This window comes from Diplotaxodon limnothrissa, linkage group LG3, assembly GCF_057381915.1.
Source record: "Diplotaxodon limnothrissa isolate DT_005_m linkage group LG3, D_limnothrissa_male_GT1.1, whole genome shotgun sequence".
NCBI classification, from domain to species: domain Eukaryota; kingdom Metazoa; phylum Chordata; class Actinopteri; order Cichliformes; family Cichlidae; genus Diplotaxodon; species Diplotaxodon limnothrissa.
In genome coordinates, this window is record NC_140598.1 from 63,353,837 (window position 1) to 63,371,714 (window position 17,878).

Here is a 17,878-nt window from a genome sequence, read left to right on the forward strand (position 1 = left end):
CAGCTTGTCCTAGGTCACGGTTTCCTTCCACATAAAGCTGTGCAAAAACTGCATAAAAAGCGCTTGCAGGAACAAAAATATAATATTCCAGAAACACGCTTTACCGATCTGATCAGCTGTTCATAACACTTCCTACGTTGGAATAGACGTCAGCGCGAACTTTTGCATTTCCGCCATTACCTGCCCGAAACCGGAAGTGACGTCATTTTCGCGGAAATGTAGTCTTTTTTACTATCAGGGCCTCAGGGCCTATACTCGTCTTTTTAAAAGTTATCTTTGACTTTATGACTTTCTGTGTCGTTTCTGGGATGCTTAGGACTCATATTGCACTGCTGGAAATAGTTTATTTTGATGCATATGCTGCTTTTTTGCAAATTTGCAGTATAATATTTATTTTCGTTTTTCCTGCAGTGTATAAAAATTGGTGTATTTCAAAAATAAAACTATGAAGACACTCAAAATAAATTTCCTGTGGTGGGAAACTATTTTGTGCAACTTTTTTGTATTTACAGTTTTGAGGGATAAGCCTCTTAAATTTCTCTAACTACAAATATATGTTAAAAAAGAAAAAACGATTTTCAATTTTTTTGTAGTTTATTGCACTTTTTTGCAATATATGTAATTACTATGCACTTAATGAATACATATTATTAAAATCTGGGCTATAATGGTTGTATTGATGTATAGCAACTTGAAATGCTCCCAAAAATGGCTCCACAGCATGTAAAAATATAATATAAGCTCTGGCGTACTTGGTTCTATGGTAGGTCTTAAAGGGTTAAGTGGGATTGTACACGGGTTCCATAATGGCCCCAATTTTAAAAGCTCATATTGGTGTTATGTTGGGAAAATCTGAAACTGAATGGGCCCCAACTGACCCAAGTGAGTCCGTGAATGTGTCTTTCCCATTTCCAACCAAGTTAAGTATTTCCCATCTTTGACCCAGCAAGGACCTACTATATGTGCCCACTTTGGATTGTCCATATTGGTTTAATGTGAGGAACCCAAGTGGAACCCATACAAAAAACCCATTTTGAGCCAGTGCCCACATGGTACCCATCCACCCCGAGCAAATCCCAGGTGTGCATGTTGGCTGGGTCCTTTCCACCTCAAGATCTTTGCCTTGGCAGCCAATACAAGCCTTTGTGGTTTCCTTAGTGTACAGCCTCACATACAAATCATCATTTGCCTTTTCCTTTGCAACTTCTCTCTTTACCAGTCTAGATGTGTGCACATTGTTCCAAACTTATGCATCATCTTATGTTCCTCCCTCTTTGTGTATGTCATCACCACAGCTTTTTTTTATCCCTTTGAAAAATCCACTGCTCTCTGGCAGTCTGCATTTCTTTCCTTAACACTATACCTACCCAACACCTTAGAACTCCGTTCTGCTCACCTGTCCATGTAACTCCATAATTCCTCTCTCTCTTCCTATTGACATCCATCTTTTGGGCCATGCACACTGAAAGCACCCCTTCAACTTCCAGCTTCAAACTCATATACCTGTCTGACACTTTTGTCACCTCCACAACACTATTAACATATTCTTCTTCCTTAAAGATTACCATTAAATGATATCTCTTCCTATCTAGGCTATGGTAGAGCAGGTTGAACTCAGTGCTCCTGGCATTGCTTACCTTCCACCTGGTCTCTTTGACAGACTACCTACCTTCCATCTCTCCATCATATCACCCAGCTATCTCATTTACCAGTCTAAGTCCCTATATTTAAAGTTCCTTTTTTCTTGCTGACTCCTAGCATGCCTTCCTCCTTTCTTCTTCTGTCTTCAGCCAACTGTACCCTGTTGGCCAACAGCACAAGAGGTAGTCTTATTAACAAGTCTAAGCTACGAGTTCGATTCTGTAAAATGAAAAAAACAAACGCAGACCCCCTTCTTCTAGCTCTTAGTGGTTTTCTTGTATATACCACGCCAGGCATTAAAACTCCAAGGGCTTCTGAGGAGTTGGTCTTTTTCTGTATATGTGACTCATTGTTAAGCTATGTTCGAAATAAATAACCTCTACATTTGAATTTGACAAGAGCTAAAATATATGCAAATATACTGTATTGTATTGGCAGGTCATTGGACAGATAAAAAAAAAAATACCCCGCCCCTCTAAACCCCTTTTTAAGAGGTGTGTGGTTTACTAACAGTCCAAGCAGTGACAAGATTTAACACATGATGACGAGCTTCATCTTTATAACAGCTTTATTTTTCTGTAAATTCAGTAAGTATCTACAGACTGACTGGCAGTTTATTACTCTCAGCTCCAAGTAATGCCATGAGGACCCATTCGATTTAAAATTTGATTGTTACAAAATAGTTAAGTAAATATATATATATCTGTTGTACCGTACACTTTGAGTTGGATCTTAATTTTGTCTTTGCTGTTTGTTTCAGGCTGGATCTCTGTCTCTGGTTCTGAATTTCAGACCGTGGAGGTTCAGTCTGGTGAAGAAGTCACACTGCAGTGCTCCAACATTTCCAGAAGTTCAACACATACAGAGTGGTTCAGAGTGGTCAACCGAGCTACGTTGAGCTGCATTGCCTCTATGTATGGCTCCAATGGACAAGCTTTATTCTGTGATGGATTTCAAAATGGAAAATTCAATATGACTTCCAACAACGTCGCCGTCTTTCTTCAAATAAAGCCAGTGGATCTGTCTGATGCTGGCCTGTATTTCTGTGGATTTTTCTTGGACTATCATATAATTATTTCCACTAGGGTAGAGTTGAGAATTCAAGGTGAGTTTAGGTTAAAAACCTTTCTTTGCAACTTTAGTGTTTCTCATCATGTCATGTGGAAACACAGTAACTACAAACAGCAAATTGTAAAATAATACAACAATCATGGTCACAGGTGGTGAAACCAGTGAAGGAGAGGATTTTAAGACTGAAGGTGAGATTCCATGATGAGTGGAAAGATTTTAATCTTCACTGTGCAGTACTATCTTGTATAATATGTCTTAACCACACTAATCACACAGTTAATCTAATTCATTTTTTAGAAGAGTTCAACAGAACGACCCAACCATTGAGCATCATCCTGGCTGGTCTGATTGGTTTACTAAGTATAGTGGTCATTGTTCTGGTTTTAAAAGTCAGGAAACCTCAAACAGGTAAATGTGGCTATAATTTGTTTCACCTACTCTTACAAGCTGATTAACAAGTCCTAATAAAAGTACTGTGTTGGTAATAAACTAATCACACTTTTATATTTGGCATTTAGCTCCAAGACAGCAGCCAGAGCAAAGCGGTGAGGTAAATCATTCTTTATTGCAATTTTAAAAGGTTTACGATTTAACAGGAGAATTAAATGTGTGATTAATCTAAGAAAAACCTCGGCCTTCAAGCAAGGAAGAAAATCTCTCCCCTTATTGAGGAAAAATATAAAAGCAGAGTTTCTGTCAAAGGTTACAAGCACCACATTGTCACTGAATCTTTTTCAGACATCATTCATTGCAACATATTTTCATGTTACACATGCAGCAGTTTCTTGCTAACATCACAGAAACAAATGATATTCATTGAATTTATGCATCAATCGAGTGATTACATGATGATGTAATGCATATAGTTCGTTTTACACTGCTGGTATCGCAGTGACTCCAATCAGACTGATTAATCTATTTATCACAGAGAATATTGAATTAATGAAATTAATTTGATTTTGAGCCCTGCGACAGACTGGCGACCTGTCCAGGGTGTACCCCGCCTTTCGCCCTATGACAGCTGGAATAGGCTCCGGCGCCCCCCGCGACCCTGGAAAGGATAAGCGGAAGCGAATGGATGGATGGATGGAATTTGATTTTGATCTGGGCACAGACTAATATATGTTTCTGCATTGTCTTCATTAGACTGCAATACAGTCACACTGAGTAACCTCATGTATCATGGTTAAACTTTTGCAGTTCGAATGTGAGGTTTGATTCCCCTGCCCGGCTGGGCCACTTCTACATAATGAAAGCCTGGTCAGGTTCTACCTAGCCTTTTGACCGCTGACACCTGTGGTAGATTTCAGATGCTTTCTAAATCACAAGCATCTGAAATCTAACATCAACTGGTTCTCACCCTACCTTTTTGAAGCCAAGTCCAGTTATCTTTCATATGCTATCAGACTGACACAGTCAAGAATATTGAAAGTATTGACTGAGTTTTTTTAGGTCTGTGACTGTAAATGTTTTCACCTACAGAATGTGGACTCCGTTTACCTGAACTCAGCAGCGTTGAGACTCCACCCACAAACACCAAGAAGCAGAAGGCCTGCAATAGAGACACAAGTGGAAACTCATGTTGTTTATGCTGCCAGTGCATAGAGCTGATTGTCTGTGTTCATGATGGGAAAACATGTTTAGTGGTTTAGTCTTTATAACCTTTGACTAAACATTTTTATGTCTGTTTTTCTGCCTTAATTTGTCTTCATATCAAATAAAATATGGGCATATAAAGTTACTCATAGGGAGAGTCAGGTCGTCTTCAGGGGGAAGGAGGCATGAGCGAGATACTGATCACTTGACAGGAAGAGACTTCACAGTGTGGTCTGAGCACAGCTGAACTCACAAGGCCTGTACAGTCAGTAATGGTTCACAGCAAAGTTTAAGAAACGGCATTGAAGCTTGAGCTAGATAACGTCAGGCTTTGTACTTTCACAGACTTTAGAAAAATACTCCAAGACAGTAATATGTTTTATAATGAAATGTAATTGAAAATATATTTTTTGATCCTGCAACTTTGATGAAAAGCAGTGTAAGAGTCACGAATAAAATCTGTGGAACAGTAAAAATTTGCTGATTTTGAGACTACAGATGATTAAGAAACAAAGAAAATCTAGCAACAGTTTTCTCCTTACTGACGTAAATGATGAAACCGCAGATTTAATACAACATTACTACCACATAAGTGGTACTAAATGGACGCCATCTAAATTCATATTACTTTGTAAATGTTAATTGCACCTCTATCACACCCTGACACAGTCAGTGTGTATATGGGCAGCTTTCTTGCTTGACCATGTTCTTGTGCACATTCTGGGGTGCAACAAATCTCATGCATCCCCCCCTGTTATTTTCCACTGTGGTGACAGCACTGTGTATCTGATGAACTGAAAACCACACAGACACTAGCCTTTAAAACCACACGCAATAAATGCTTTGCTGTTTTCACAGAAATGTGTTGCTTTCATTCTCCTTTTTTTGCCTGCAACAGAGGAATGAACAAAGGTGTGACTTTAACCACGAGCTAGTTTCACTGTTTTCAAATGGATTCACTGATAGAGTTTTAGAGATTAAAAACAGCTTCATAACATAAAACGTGAGTGAGCAGCAGTACTCTTTGTCACAGTACATTATTAGTGCCAGACTAGCTTGAGGTGACAGAACTGAGAACTTGAGAAACACAACTGAAATAACAACTCAGGTTCTCCGAACACATGTTGTGACCCCAACTGCACTCTCTGGTCTACTGTGGGAGGTGCCTGTGTGGGGGTGTGGCATCCCCATCTTAGGTACCGCCCTTTATTGTGTGGAACCTATGACTCCATTTAGCAGTGAGCTCTGTTAGTTAAGCTATAGATGGACATTATTATTGTATTGTACAATCCATAGAAAAAGACAGCAATAACTACACAACAAGCTATAAAATCAATAAAGACAATAAATTAACATATACAACTTCTGCTGTTCACAGTAAGACACAGCTATGAGGCAAACTTAAAAAGCTGATGAACTGACTTTTGAATTATTATTCACAAGTAGGAGTTTTTGAAAATAACTTCATAAGGCAGCCAGTGTAACATTGCCAACAATGTTTTTGTCTACCAGTCAGGAGATGGTGCAGCAATCCTGATAATGCCTTGCCCAAGCCAACATATATACAAAAGCAGCAGTTTCCAGTTTGCATGTGATTAAAGCATAGATACCTTTTTTTCAATGTTATTCAATTCAATTCAATTTCTTTTAGATGATCACGAGAATTGGCATCTAACCTGTGGGACACACTGACAATATTCAACATCAACCCTTTTCAAACTCATGATCCTGTCTGATACTCTCCACAACACTAGTCACATATTCTTCCTTAAACATTACCATTACTCCATTTCTCTTTATATCTAGGCTGTAGAACAGATTGAACCCACCTCCAGTGTTCCTGGCCTTACTTCACACCTGGTCTCATGCACATGCAGCTTACTGATGGGTGGCTGTAGCTCAGGAGGCAGAGCAGATCATCTACTGATTGGTAGGTTGGTAGTTCAATCCCTGGCATAACCATAAGTTGTTCTATGTGTGAATGTTAGTTAATAAGCACTTAAAAATCATAGAGGGAAGTGGTGTGGTGTATTAAGCGATTTGAGTACTCCAGGAGAGTAGACAAGTGCTGCTAAGCCCATTTACCTTCCTGCTCACCATTACATGAGCTGAATCTCTCCTTTTACCGGTCATAGGCCCTACATTTAAATCAGAATCAGAATACTTTATTGATCCCTAGGGGAAATTATGCTGGTTACAATGTTCCAGTACAAACAGTAACAAAAACAGACAATACAAGAAATAAGAAATAGCACAATATATACAATATATGAATAAGTCACTTACTAATAAATATCTGAATAAGAAAGAAGAGCATGTGCAAAAAAGGTGTAGCTATTGCAGTACATGTTAGATGGAGGAGTTGTACATGGAGATGGCCACAGGCAGGAATGATTTCCTGTGTCGTTCAGTGGTGCTTTTTGGTAATCTTAGCCTCTCACTGAACGTGCTCCTGTGGCTAGCCAGCACATCATGGAGTGGGTGGAAGGAATTATCCAACATTGTCTATATCCTGGATAACATTCGCCTCTCCATCACCACCCTAAGAGAGTCCAGCTCGTAATCCTGAGCATTGTCTGGCAGATGTTGAAGGACCTCAGAAAATAGAGTCGGCCCTGGCCTTTCCTGTAAAGTGCTGAGGTGTTTTTAGCCCAGTCCAGTTTATTGTCAAAGTCTACTCCGAGGTATTTATAGTCATCTACAATGTCAACATTGACCCCCTGGATTGAAACAGGGATCAGGCGTTAAACTCTTACTCTCACCTCCACACTCCTCCCTTTTCTTCTCTCCCATTGCCTCCTAGCAGGACACCCCCCTTTCTTCTTCTTTTGTCTTTGGCCAACTGTAGCACAGTTTCCACTTGCAGCCTGTTGGCCAACCGCACTAGAGGTGGTTATTGTTGTTAACTTAGACCCAAATATCTAATACTGAAACTGAGCTGCAAATATGATTTGGTAAAGCATTCTGACTCAATCCTACCAGTCTGGGCTTGGAAATGCCAGTAGGAGTAGGAGTAGGCTGGTTCTTGCCCTTTGTAAGAGCTGTGAGTGATTTTTTTTTGTTAGTAACTCAATTATTAGAATTATTTCAGGGCTTTAACTCGAAGTTGGTGTTCTTTTAATTGTCAGTCAGCATATTTACATGTCTACATTCCAACATGTCTTCATGCAGCATGCTTACCGAGCTTCAGAATATTAGCTGATGAACTTAGAACTCCAGCCTCTCTTTTAAATACAGTAACATCCAGCTAGAATTAAAACAACATGACTGTGACCAAAATCTTTTACTGAGTCCAGAAACTAGTGGTCACCATTGGTGACAACACAATGGTGACATGTACATGCAGTCAATTTTTAGTAATCATGGGTCTGACCACACACATCTTTAAACTCACGCTTTGATTTTCATCTCAGTTAAACATTTATAGACCATGAAAGCGTGCATAAAATAATTAAGTTTATAAAGAGCATTGTGCCACTTTCAACCAGTAATTCAGAATAAAGACCTTCCTATATATAACATTTATAACCATTAAATAGAAAGATCAAAAACGTATCTTTTGCTGTTTGTTGTTACATAAACAAGTAAATGTAACTATAACTCAAGTTTCCACACCAGCGTTACATGCAATCAGAAAAGCAGTTTAAAAAGTCTGAAAAAGAAGCTGAATTTCATACAGAAATCTAAAAATTTTAGATGGTGTCATGTCAGGAATGAGCACAAGAATCAACAAGAAAACAGTAAGACTTTAAACAATTTTACAACTTTAGGATATAAAGTTACTTCCTTATCTCATCTCCATGATCAAATCTAAATTGCATCCTTGGATAGCTGCCAAAAAAGGGGCAGACCTCTGTAACCCCCCCCCCCCCCCCCTTTCCTTTGTTTTATGTTTCACACCAGACTTTTAGTGACTAAAATAGAATATTTGCTCAAAAGTCCAAGAGTTTTTGAGGAAGCTCATTGATAAGTGACTCATTGTTTGACTCTGTTTAATATGTTCTGAAATGGATGTAACATGGTATTATTATTAAGTCTGTGAGTCTCAAAGCTCAGAAATCACAAGTGAAAATCTTTCAGTTATCTCATAGTGAATAAAGCTAAAATATCTACAAATGCATTGCATTGCTTTGGCAGGTCATTGGCAAGATGAAAAAAAAAAATCACCCCGCCCCTCTAAACCCCTTTATAAGAGCTGCGTGGTTCACTAACTGTCCGAGCAGTGAAGGATTATACACACAATGAGGAGCTTCATCTTGATAACAGCTTTGATTTTCTGCAGCCTCAGTAAGTACTGGCACCTCACTACTCTCACCTTAAAATAAGTAATGGAACGAGGAGCCCAACAGAATTTAAATGTGATTGTTAGAAAGCAGTGATGTAATTAAATTGAATAAAAAGTTGTCGCCCTGTTATTGGGTCTGTTGTACCGTACACTTTGAGTTGAATCTCATTTTGTCTTTGTTGTTTGATTCAGGATGGATCTTTGTCTCTGGCTCTGAGGTTCACACTGTGACGGTCCAGCCTGGTGAAGACGTCACACTGCAGTGCTCCAACATTTCCACAAGTCCAACCCACACAGAGTGGTTCAGAGTGATCAACACGACTAAAACAAGCTGCATCTCCTCTATGTTTGGATCTCATGGCCAAGCCTCTTTCTGTGATGGATTTCAAAATGGAAAATTCAATATGAGTTCCAGTGTCACTTCTGTCTTTCTTAAAATCACACAAGTGGGTTTATCTGATGTTGGGCTGTATTTCTGTGGATTTTACATGGATGTGCATATTATTATTTCCAATGCAGTAGAGTTAAGATTTGAAGGTAAGCTTTCCTTAGTAGCAAAACAACATGATGAGACTTTAAATAAGAAATGGAAGTCACAAAGTATTATAATACCCATGTTTCTTTACAGGTGGTGAAACGAATGATGAAGAATATAAGACTGAAAGTAAGATTAGTTTCCTGTCTCTAAAAAAATTGATTTTTATTGGGATCATAGTTATTTCACTATTGTCAGTATTATACCTGAAGTACACAGCCTGAAATGTTTCAGTGTAATTTTTTTGCAGAGTCTGAGAGAATGATACACCCAATGAACATCATCCCAGGTAGTCTGACTGGTTTACTCATTATACTGGTCATCATTCTGGTTTTAAAAATCAAAACACCTCAGACAGGTAAAGTTGCTTTCAAAAGACAATTTCTATGGTTGCTAAAAATAAACTAAACACACTTTTATATTTTCAATTTAACTCCAGATCCCCAACCAGGAAACATCAAGGTAAATGTGTTTTTACTCACACTGTGTAAATTGTATGTCATGACTGAAAAGATTAATTTAACCTTGTATGTCTGTGAAGGTTCTCAGTCATCCAGGTCATCGTAGTCTAAGGAGCTTGGAAAGAAAAGCGTCTGGACTTGTTTAAGTTGCTTGAAGACGAACCTCTATTTGTCCCTTTTTGGGGGGACAAATAGAGGTTCGTCTCCAAGCAAGTAATTGGCTCAAGTAATTAGAGGATCATCAGGGGTCCTTTGTCCCTCTTTGGGGGGAAACTCCCACCATTTGACCCTTTAGAACTGAAGAAGCTTCTCGGATGAGAGGTGAAACGTCTTCAGGCAACTTAAACAAGTCCAGATGCTTTTCTTTCCAAGCTCCTTAGACCATTTAACCTTGTAATTATTCTGTGAATTATATCAGCCTGAACATGTTTTTCAGGCAAGCAAGCAAGCAATGTTGTCCTATCATTTCATTCATTTAGCTCAGCTGAAAAGTACGTGGATAATCAAAACATGCATGCACGGAAAAGACTCAGTGATAACATAAAAATAATAGCTGAATTTGAAAAAGTATAATTTAGGGTGGCCGTAGCTCAGGAGAAGGCCATCTACTAGCAAGAAGGTTGGTAGTTTGATGCCCGGCTTTCCCAGTGTGCATGCCAAGTATCGCAAGTTGCACTCTAGTGTGTTCAATGGAGTGTTACATAGAAAGGCAGAAAAAAAAGTGCTAGTGTGAATGACGCAAATTGTTTAAAATGCTCAGTAGAGTAGAAAAGTGCTGTACATAAAGCCTTCAAATTAAATATTAAATGGTAAATGGCCTGTATTTGTATAGCGCTTTACTAGTCCCTAAGGACCCCAAAGCGCTTTGCACATCCAGTCATCCACCCATTCACACACACATTCACACACTGGTGATGGCAAGCTACATTGTAGCCACAGCCACCCTGGGGCGCACTGACAAATTAAAACAGTATTTAAACCCATTATTTGGAATCCAAGTGTCATTATTCATCTTGTTTTCATATTTTACTTTAAAACTCTTAAAATGTTACTTTAAATCAAATCTTTCGTCATGTAACCCACAAATCCACTACTTCAGATTTTGTTAAACTCTACTGTAACTAAATATTTTGATTTTCAGAATAAGAGCTCAGATGACCTGAACTACGCAGCTATGAGTATCCAGACAAAACTCAAAAGAAGTCGCAGGCCTGCGACACACAGAGAGCTGGAGTCTCATGTTGTGTATGCTGCCACACGGTAGACAAGGAAGTGGAGCTCATATTTTAGGATAATAACCCACTGATGTAGTTTTGTGTATGTGTTGTGGATGATGTGGCAAAACATACTAACAAAAATAAAAATAACAAAATTTGCATTGAAGTTGTCTTTGTATCTTTACTTTTGTGCCTGTCTTTTTTATTGTGCAACTTTTCTTTTAAGTGTGTTGATGATGGAAAAGTTTTTGATCTGATGCTGAATATGAACTTTTCTTATGAGGAATGTCTCATTGTCTGTTCTGGGAGGAGAGGAATAGACATGCTGATATATTTTTTGACAAGAGTCCTTGGAAAATAAAAACATTTTTTCCAACTTTTCATCCATTGCTTTATTTCTCTTTGTCTACCTTTTGTGTGAGAAAAAAAAACACGTATTAAAGTGTAAATATAGAGGAGAAGTCAGAAATGACACTGATGACTGTGAAAACGTCTCATAGGGAGAGTCTAAATGTCTGCTGTGGAAGGAGTCAGGTAGTAAGGAAGAGACAGCACAGTGTGATCTGAGCAGAACTGCACTGAAAATCTAAAGTTGGAGTTTCTTAAACAGCATAAAAACAACAGAATTATGATCTATTTAAACCAGCTGCTGTGTTTCCACATCTTAATTGTGTAACGATACAATAGGTCAGTGCCTTGAGGTATGAGCAAAGAGTTCCCTCCATCAGTCGCATCTGGCATTGTCAATCACCTCACAGACCATTACATTGCACAAGCTTTTTAAAATTCACACAAACATGATGTCTTTTTTGTTAAAAAATAAACAGCAAGAACAGATTTTGCTATAGCTTTTAGAGCTTTTAGAGTTTTTTTCTCTGACATCATGAACCTGAGTCTTGTCTCGTTGTCAGTAGTAGATTATTTGACATGTTGGTTATTTATTTGTGAGAAAAATAAGCTACTGGGAGGTCTACTTTTTGAGCATGCCCAAGAGCACCGTGCGTGTCCCTACAACACTGACATCAACTGTCAATGGAACCGAGCATTGGGAGCAAAAGGAGGAGGAACTTTAACCTCTCAAAATCATGCTGGTATGGATGCTGGTAAGTTCAATTTGGAATTCAGGAAATAAGTTAATTTGTGGATAACTGGTTATGCCTATCTGTTTCAGTCTGAATTACAGCTGAGTCTAGGTATTGAAGTTGACTCAGTATTGGCTCTGCGGGAGCGATATAATTCCAGCATGTTTTGTGTGTTTCTTGTGAGGATTGCTGATAACATGGTTAGTTTCGGCCTTTGTATAGGCAAGTCTAGCAGAGTTGTAGGTTTACCAGATAATACCAATAAGGCAAGAACCTTGTCAGCTGTCGGAAACTCTTGTTTAATCACAAAATGATGCAGATGTTCAAAAAAGAAGTTCAAAGAAACAAATACATTTCTTAGGTTTTCTCAAAAAACTTTAATCTTTCCAAGATTGCAGTTTTGTTCTGCATAATCTGAGATTCTCTGAGCCCATTAAAATAAAAAAGACCACCTTACTGTTACAAATGCAAGATGAGTGGCAGGTTAGAAAAATTGAAAGGTGTATGGCAAACCAATAATTGTATAAGGACAATACAGACACAGGAGTAGCTCACAACTGTGTTTCTCTCCACAAGATAATGAACTTGTAAACATCAATTTGCACCAGTTATTTACAATCAAGTGCTGTGACAAAATCCAGCTACCAACCTATGTTAGAAGTTCTCCAGTATTGTAAATTGAGTAATAAAAGTCATCTGTCTGCTTTCCTGTTTAGTGTCACAGGTAACTACAACTAAATCTCAGGTTTCACATGCACCACACAGCTGGAAGACCCTAAAAAGAACCTGTTGAACGAGGGACAAAAGTGAAAATGTTTGCAGCTCATTGGTGGGATGAAGAAGAAAAGAAACACTCCGCCCCTCTGAACCCTTTTATAAGAGCTGTGTGTTAGAAACTATCAAAGCAGTGACAGGATTAAATGCATGATGAAGAGCTTTGTCTTGATAACAACTTTGTTTCTTTGCCTCGGTAAGTATTGGCTTCTTGTTACCTTGTAAATTGTTAAACGATTGCCATTAAACAAAGCTAATTGACAATTGTCCAGTCACAATAACTTTAACACTGTAGAGATAGAAATAGATTTTGTGCTCTTTCATTTCAGGCTGGATCTCAACTTCTGAGTTTCAGACTGTGGAGGTCCAGCACGGGGACGAGGTCACACTGCAGTGTTCCAACATTTCCGCCTATCCAACGCAGACAGACTGGTTCAGAGTGGTCAATAAAACTAAGCCCAGCTGTGTTTCTTCTATGTATGGATCTGACAGCGAAGCTTCGTTCTGTCATGGATTTAGAAACAGAAATTTTACTATGAGTTCCAACGTCTCTTTTGTCTTCCTTCAAATCAAGCGAGTGGATTTATCTGATGCCGGGCTGTATTTCTGTGGATTGTACATCAGTGAGCACACAGTCATTTCTAATGCAGTCGAGTTAAGAATTCAAGGTTTGATTGGAGTTAATGATCTATTTATATGTTTCTATGCGTTTGTGTAATGTTTAGCTTTTGTCATCAATTTTATTTTTACAGTAGCATGAAATGAGCTGAAAGAGTAACAGAATATTTTTATGCATAAAAATAAATTAATGGCCATGGTTCTTCACAGGTACGGATGAAACAAATGATGGAGTGGAATTTAATGATCAAGTGAATGGAGTGGAAAGTAAACATCTTTTCCTTTCTCTTAAAAGTTAGTTTTAGGTTTTTAATTATATTAACATTTGAAATGAGTTCCAGGGTAACTTTGTTTTTTGTTTTTTTCCTTTCCTTCATTTCATTTACATGGATTGCCTGTGTTTCTTTGAACTTTACATAAATAAGCATCTAATCATCGCTAATAACATTATTAATCAACATTATAAGATGATACACAGTAACAGAGCTTTAATAAACTTCAGTTTATAGGTTCAAGTGTTTTGACAGAGAAATTAATGTGCTTTAAAATTGTTTGTAACCATTCGAAAGGGAGCCAGCAGAAGTCCCTGTGGAGTATCAGCTGTCTGCTGAAAGCAGAAGAGGCCCAAGAGAGTGGTCTTAAATTTCAGTTTACATTAATTTTAATTTGCTATATTTATAATAGTCATAATACAAAGTAAAATTACATTTGTGGTTGCTTTACAGTCAGAGTGACTTTGATTTTGGTCATTATTTACAGTTTTTTTTAATTAAAGACATAAACAAAAATAATACATATTACTGGAAGTTTTCACATATAGTATTCAGTGTACTCAGTATGAATATTCATAACCATAACCATTACTAATAATAATAAATCATGAACTAAACAAATAAACCCAAGTGTTTTAAATATAATAATAACATTTTCTTTTACCTGTTTCATTTTTGACTAATAAATAACCACATCAGTTTTGATATTTTGATTATATTAAAACTATCTAATCTATTTTTAAAGGCATTTCCTGTTTTGTTATTTTTCAGAGTATGGATTTGTATTTAAGTTAGTAAATGTGACTTTTTGCATGAAAGCACATTAAAAAGTATTTTGCAAATACACGTTATTATATATATTTTAGCATTTTAACAACATATTTTATCAGTCAATGCTGTTTGCTGTTGCAGAGTCCAGCCTTGTGCCTGTGGTGTTTGCTACACTGGCTGTTTTCTTTGTGATGGCTGTCGTTGGTTTGGCTGTTAAGATTGTGCCGCTTTTTTCAGGTACAGCACGTGATTTATTAAGAGTTATTACATGTGATACAATGACTTTTAACACTCAAAATGCAACTTTTTATATTATCTTTCAGCAGTGGACAAAGAACAGCATACTCCCAGGAACAAGGTGACGCTTTAAAAAAAAAAATGCAAATTACATTTACTAAAAAAGCTTAGAATAGATCACTTGTGATTATGATGCTGTGTAATAAATAATAATAATCACTTCAAAGTCTTCAAATATCCCAGGGAAGCTACTAAGGTCAGTGCAGAGCAGCATTGACGATGTTGGAGAAGGTGATCCAAACAGCATATTGAGTGTGAATGGGCTGGAAATTATTATCATGGCTCTTTGTACCATGCTGCAGCACTATGGTGCTTGGAAACTTTTTGCTTGAAATCTCTTACATGTTTTATTTTGTTCAGTTTTAGTTATATAGCAGCAAATCAAAACAATGGTCACCTCAAATTAGGTTGCAAATTAGGTGCAACTTTTTCACTAAATGAAAAAGTTGCACATTTGAGATACATTTATTTCACACGTGCAGCTTATTGCATTGCTCCTTGTTGACCACGAAAGGACGCTCTGTTGTAAAGTTACAGCAGCATGAATTGTATATATCATATAGTCATAAATTCACTTAATGAAGTGTTTGAATCCAGTGGCTGGGCTCTTTCTATGTATGAAAGGAAAGCCTAGCCAGATCTTGTCCAGTGATAACTGGGATAGATTCCAGGTGCTCTACAACCCTGAATAGGATAAGGGCTGGAAAAGAATTGAAGAAAAGATCTCTTATCTTATTTTTATGTTAAATTTCTTCTGTTCTGAAGATATCTACCAACCACTAAGAAGCAGGTAGCCCTGGGTCCATTTTGTGAAGAAAATATTGTACCTCAAACACCAAATTTAGTGTGAGTGGACACAAAGTCTGAATTAGAAACCTGGAGTTATTGTAAAGGAAAGTTGATAGTCCCAATCCCTATTATCTCTATCTGAAGGTTTCAAATGAATGTAATGAATGAATGCCACACTTATTTGGTAGTGTATCACTCAGAGGTACATTTAAAACAAAAATCATTTGGCTCTCTTTCTGTCTTTTTTGGAGTCTAGCCTAGAATAATCTAGCATATGCTAAGACTGTCACAGTCAAGGATAGTGAAAGTACTGAGTCTGTGGTTGTTTTGCTATGTGACTGTAAATTTTTCACCTACAGAATGTGGACTCTGTTGACCTGAACTCTGCAGTGTTGAGACTCCACCCACAAACACCTAGAAGCAGAAGGCCTGCAAAAGAGACACGAGTGGAAACTCATGTTGTTTATGCTGCCAGTGCATAGAGCTGATTCTCTGTGTTCATGATGAGAAAGCATGCTTAGTGGTTAAGTTTTTTTTTTAACCCTGTACTAAACATTTATGTGTCTTTTTTTTCTGCCTTAATTTGTCTTCATCTCAATAAAATGAGGGTACACAAAGTTACTGATAGGGGGAGTCAGGCGGTCTTTGGGTGGAGGCATGAGTGAGATACTGATCACTTCACAGGAAGAGACTTCACACTGTGGTCTGAGCACAGCTGAACTCACAAGGCCTCTACAGCTGGTGAAATTTGACTTTCTGCTTTTTACTAGTTCGCATCGGCCTTTGGACGTGTAGACAGTTAAGGAAAAAGACTTTTCACTCATCACAAATATCAAATAACTGTTGATTTCAACACCAAGAATAATGCTACATTAAAAAGAACGCTGTTGTTTCATTCTTGATGTAAATGATAAAACAATAAATTCTGTGGCAACATCAGTGTTTTTGCTAGAATTATTTTGTGTGGGTATATCCCGTCATATGTTTTTAGATGTGTTCTCTAACTAGATATGTTGAAATTGTTTTTTTTTTTTTTTTGTATACTGACAAAAGGGGCAAATAAAGACACAGCCAGTGTTTATATGGGCAGCTTTCTTCCCTGACCATGGTCTATGTGCAAAGCTTGGCAAGTTTTATGCACCTCCCCCTGTCTTTTTCCACTGCAGTGGCTCTGTGTATAAGCCAAATAAAAAGCCACAGAAGGACTAGCCTTTAAAACCACAAACAACACATCCTGTACTATTTGCACACAATTGTTTTTTTCTACATTGTTTAACAGCCTGTTTTTTAACTGGTAGGTTCCTTTGTCAAAAACTACAAAGTACCAAAGTAGCAGAAAGGCAACTCAATTTACCACTCGTGTTGTCTGAATGCATGTTGTAAAACTAACTATCCTACTATATAGCAATGTGTCATTTGTGAATGATCAGCTCTAAGAGCCCATCTGGATAATCACGTGCAAAGACATACTAGCATCGTACCATAAAGTGGAAGAAGGAAGTGGGGCAGATGCTGGAGTGGAGCTCATTTCCCTTTCATATTAGATATTCTGTTAGATCTGAAGAGTCAGCATGTCTACCCCTTACATGTATGGGTGCCCAAATCTTGGACTGATGATGGTGAAATCGATCATTATTTGCTGGTTGTTCACCATAACTCCAGTTGCAAGACTCTCTTTGGGTTCAAAACACAGATGACTGGCAAAGGAGTGAACTCTTGGTTGTTGGTCATACTGGGCTGACAGATACTTGGTTCTTTGCAAGCTTTTGCTGTTGCCTCGATGGCAGTGGCTGCCCAATTGTGGAGTCTGCAGATCATTATTGAGTACTGATTGTTGCCACACATACTCTTGAACTTGTTCTGTTGGGTTGATTTGCTGCATGTTGCCCAGCTGGGGCTGTTTTGGATGTTCACTTTCTTGTGCAGAAATTTCCCAAGCTTGAGCCTCAGCTAATGCAGCTGCAGCTGCTTTCTGTGATTTGAGTATGTGTAGATTTGCATCCAGATCTGTTTTCCTTTTAAGCTGTTCATCCTGTTTCAGGATGTTATCTTTCTGCTTGTGTAGCAGATTTCAAATGGTAGACTGCCTTGTGATGAAAAACAGGGACTGGTTGTAAAATATGGCTTTATTTAACAAAAGACAAAATGCAGCAGTAAAATCAGTGGACACACACAGCAGCAGGCGCCTCTTCATCCCACTGTGGGCCACAGTATATACAAACATACAAATATCAAACAATGGTGTGGTTTCTCTCAACAGCAAAATCAAAATCAAATGTAATAGTGGGTTAAGTTGAGACAAATATGAAGCAAAGTATACTCAAAAATAAACTACTGATAATCACTTTTAATATTTAAACTAAAACACATAAATAGGTGGTATAATGGATAAAAGGCTGTTGGTTACTATTTTCGTCGTTCAAAGAAATCAAAAGCACTTTGGGGATATTTAGCCCTCAGAACTAATTC

At 37.9% G+C, this 17,878-nt stretch overlaps 2 protein-coding genes across 3 annotated transcripts; both read left to right on the forward strand.

Annotated features, from left to right (window-relative positions):
* The first annotated feature begins 2,179 nt into the window (after nucleotides 1–2,179).
* On the forward strand, nucleotides 2,180–4,317 carry LOC146636879 (uncharacterized). Its single transcript, XM_085350395.1, has 6 exons — nucleotides 2,180–2,228; nucleotides 2,402–2,746; nucleotides 2,862–2,900; nucleotides 3,010–3,120; nucleotides 3,231–3,262; nucleotides 4,195–4,317. The coding sequence occupies exons 1-6, from the start codon at nucleotides 2,180–2,182 to the stop codon at nucleotides 4,315–4,317; spliced, it is 699 nt and encodes a 232-aa protein (XP_085206521.1).
* Nucleotides 4,318–8,549: 4,232 nt separating this feature from the next.
* On the forward strand, nucleotides 8,550–10,853 carry LOC146636880 (uncharacterized). Of its 2 annotated transcripts, none has more exons than XM_085349715.1 (5): nucleotides 8,550–8,595; nucleotides 8,786–9,130; nucleotides 9,222–9,257; nucleotides 9,379–9,491; nucleotides 10,689–10,853. In XM_085349715.1, the coding sequence occupies exons 1-5, from the start codon at nucleotides 8,550–8,552 to the stop codon at nucleotides 10,851–10,853; spliced, it is 705 nt and encodes a 234-aa protein (XP_085205841.1). The 2 variants fall into 2 exon arrangements, with proteins under 2 accessions (XP_085205841.1, XP_085205842.1); XM_085349716.1 differs by having other exon boundaries at nucleotides 10,731–10,853.
* The last annotated feature ends 7,025 nt before the right edge of the window (nucleotides 10,854–17,878 follow it).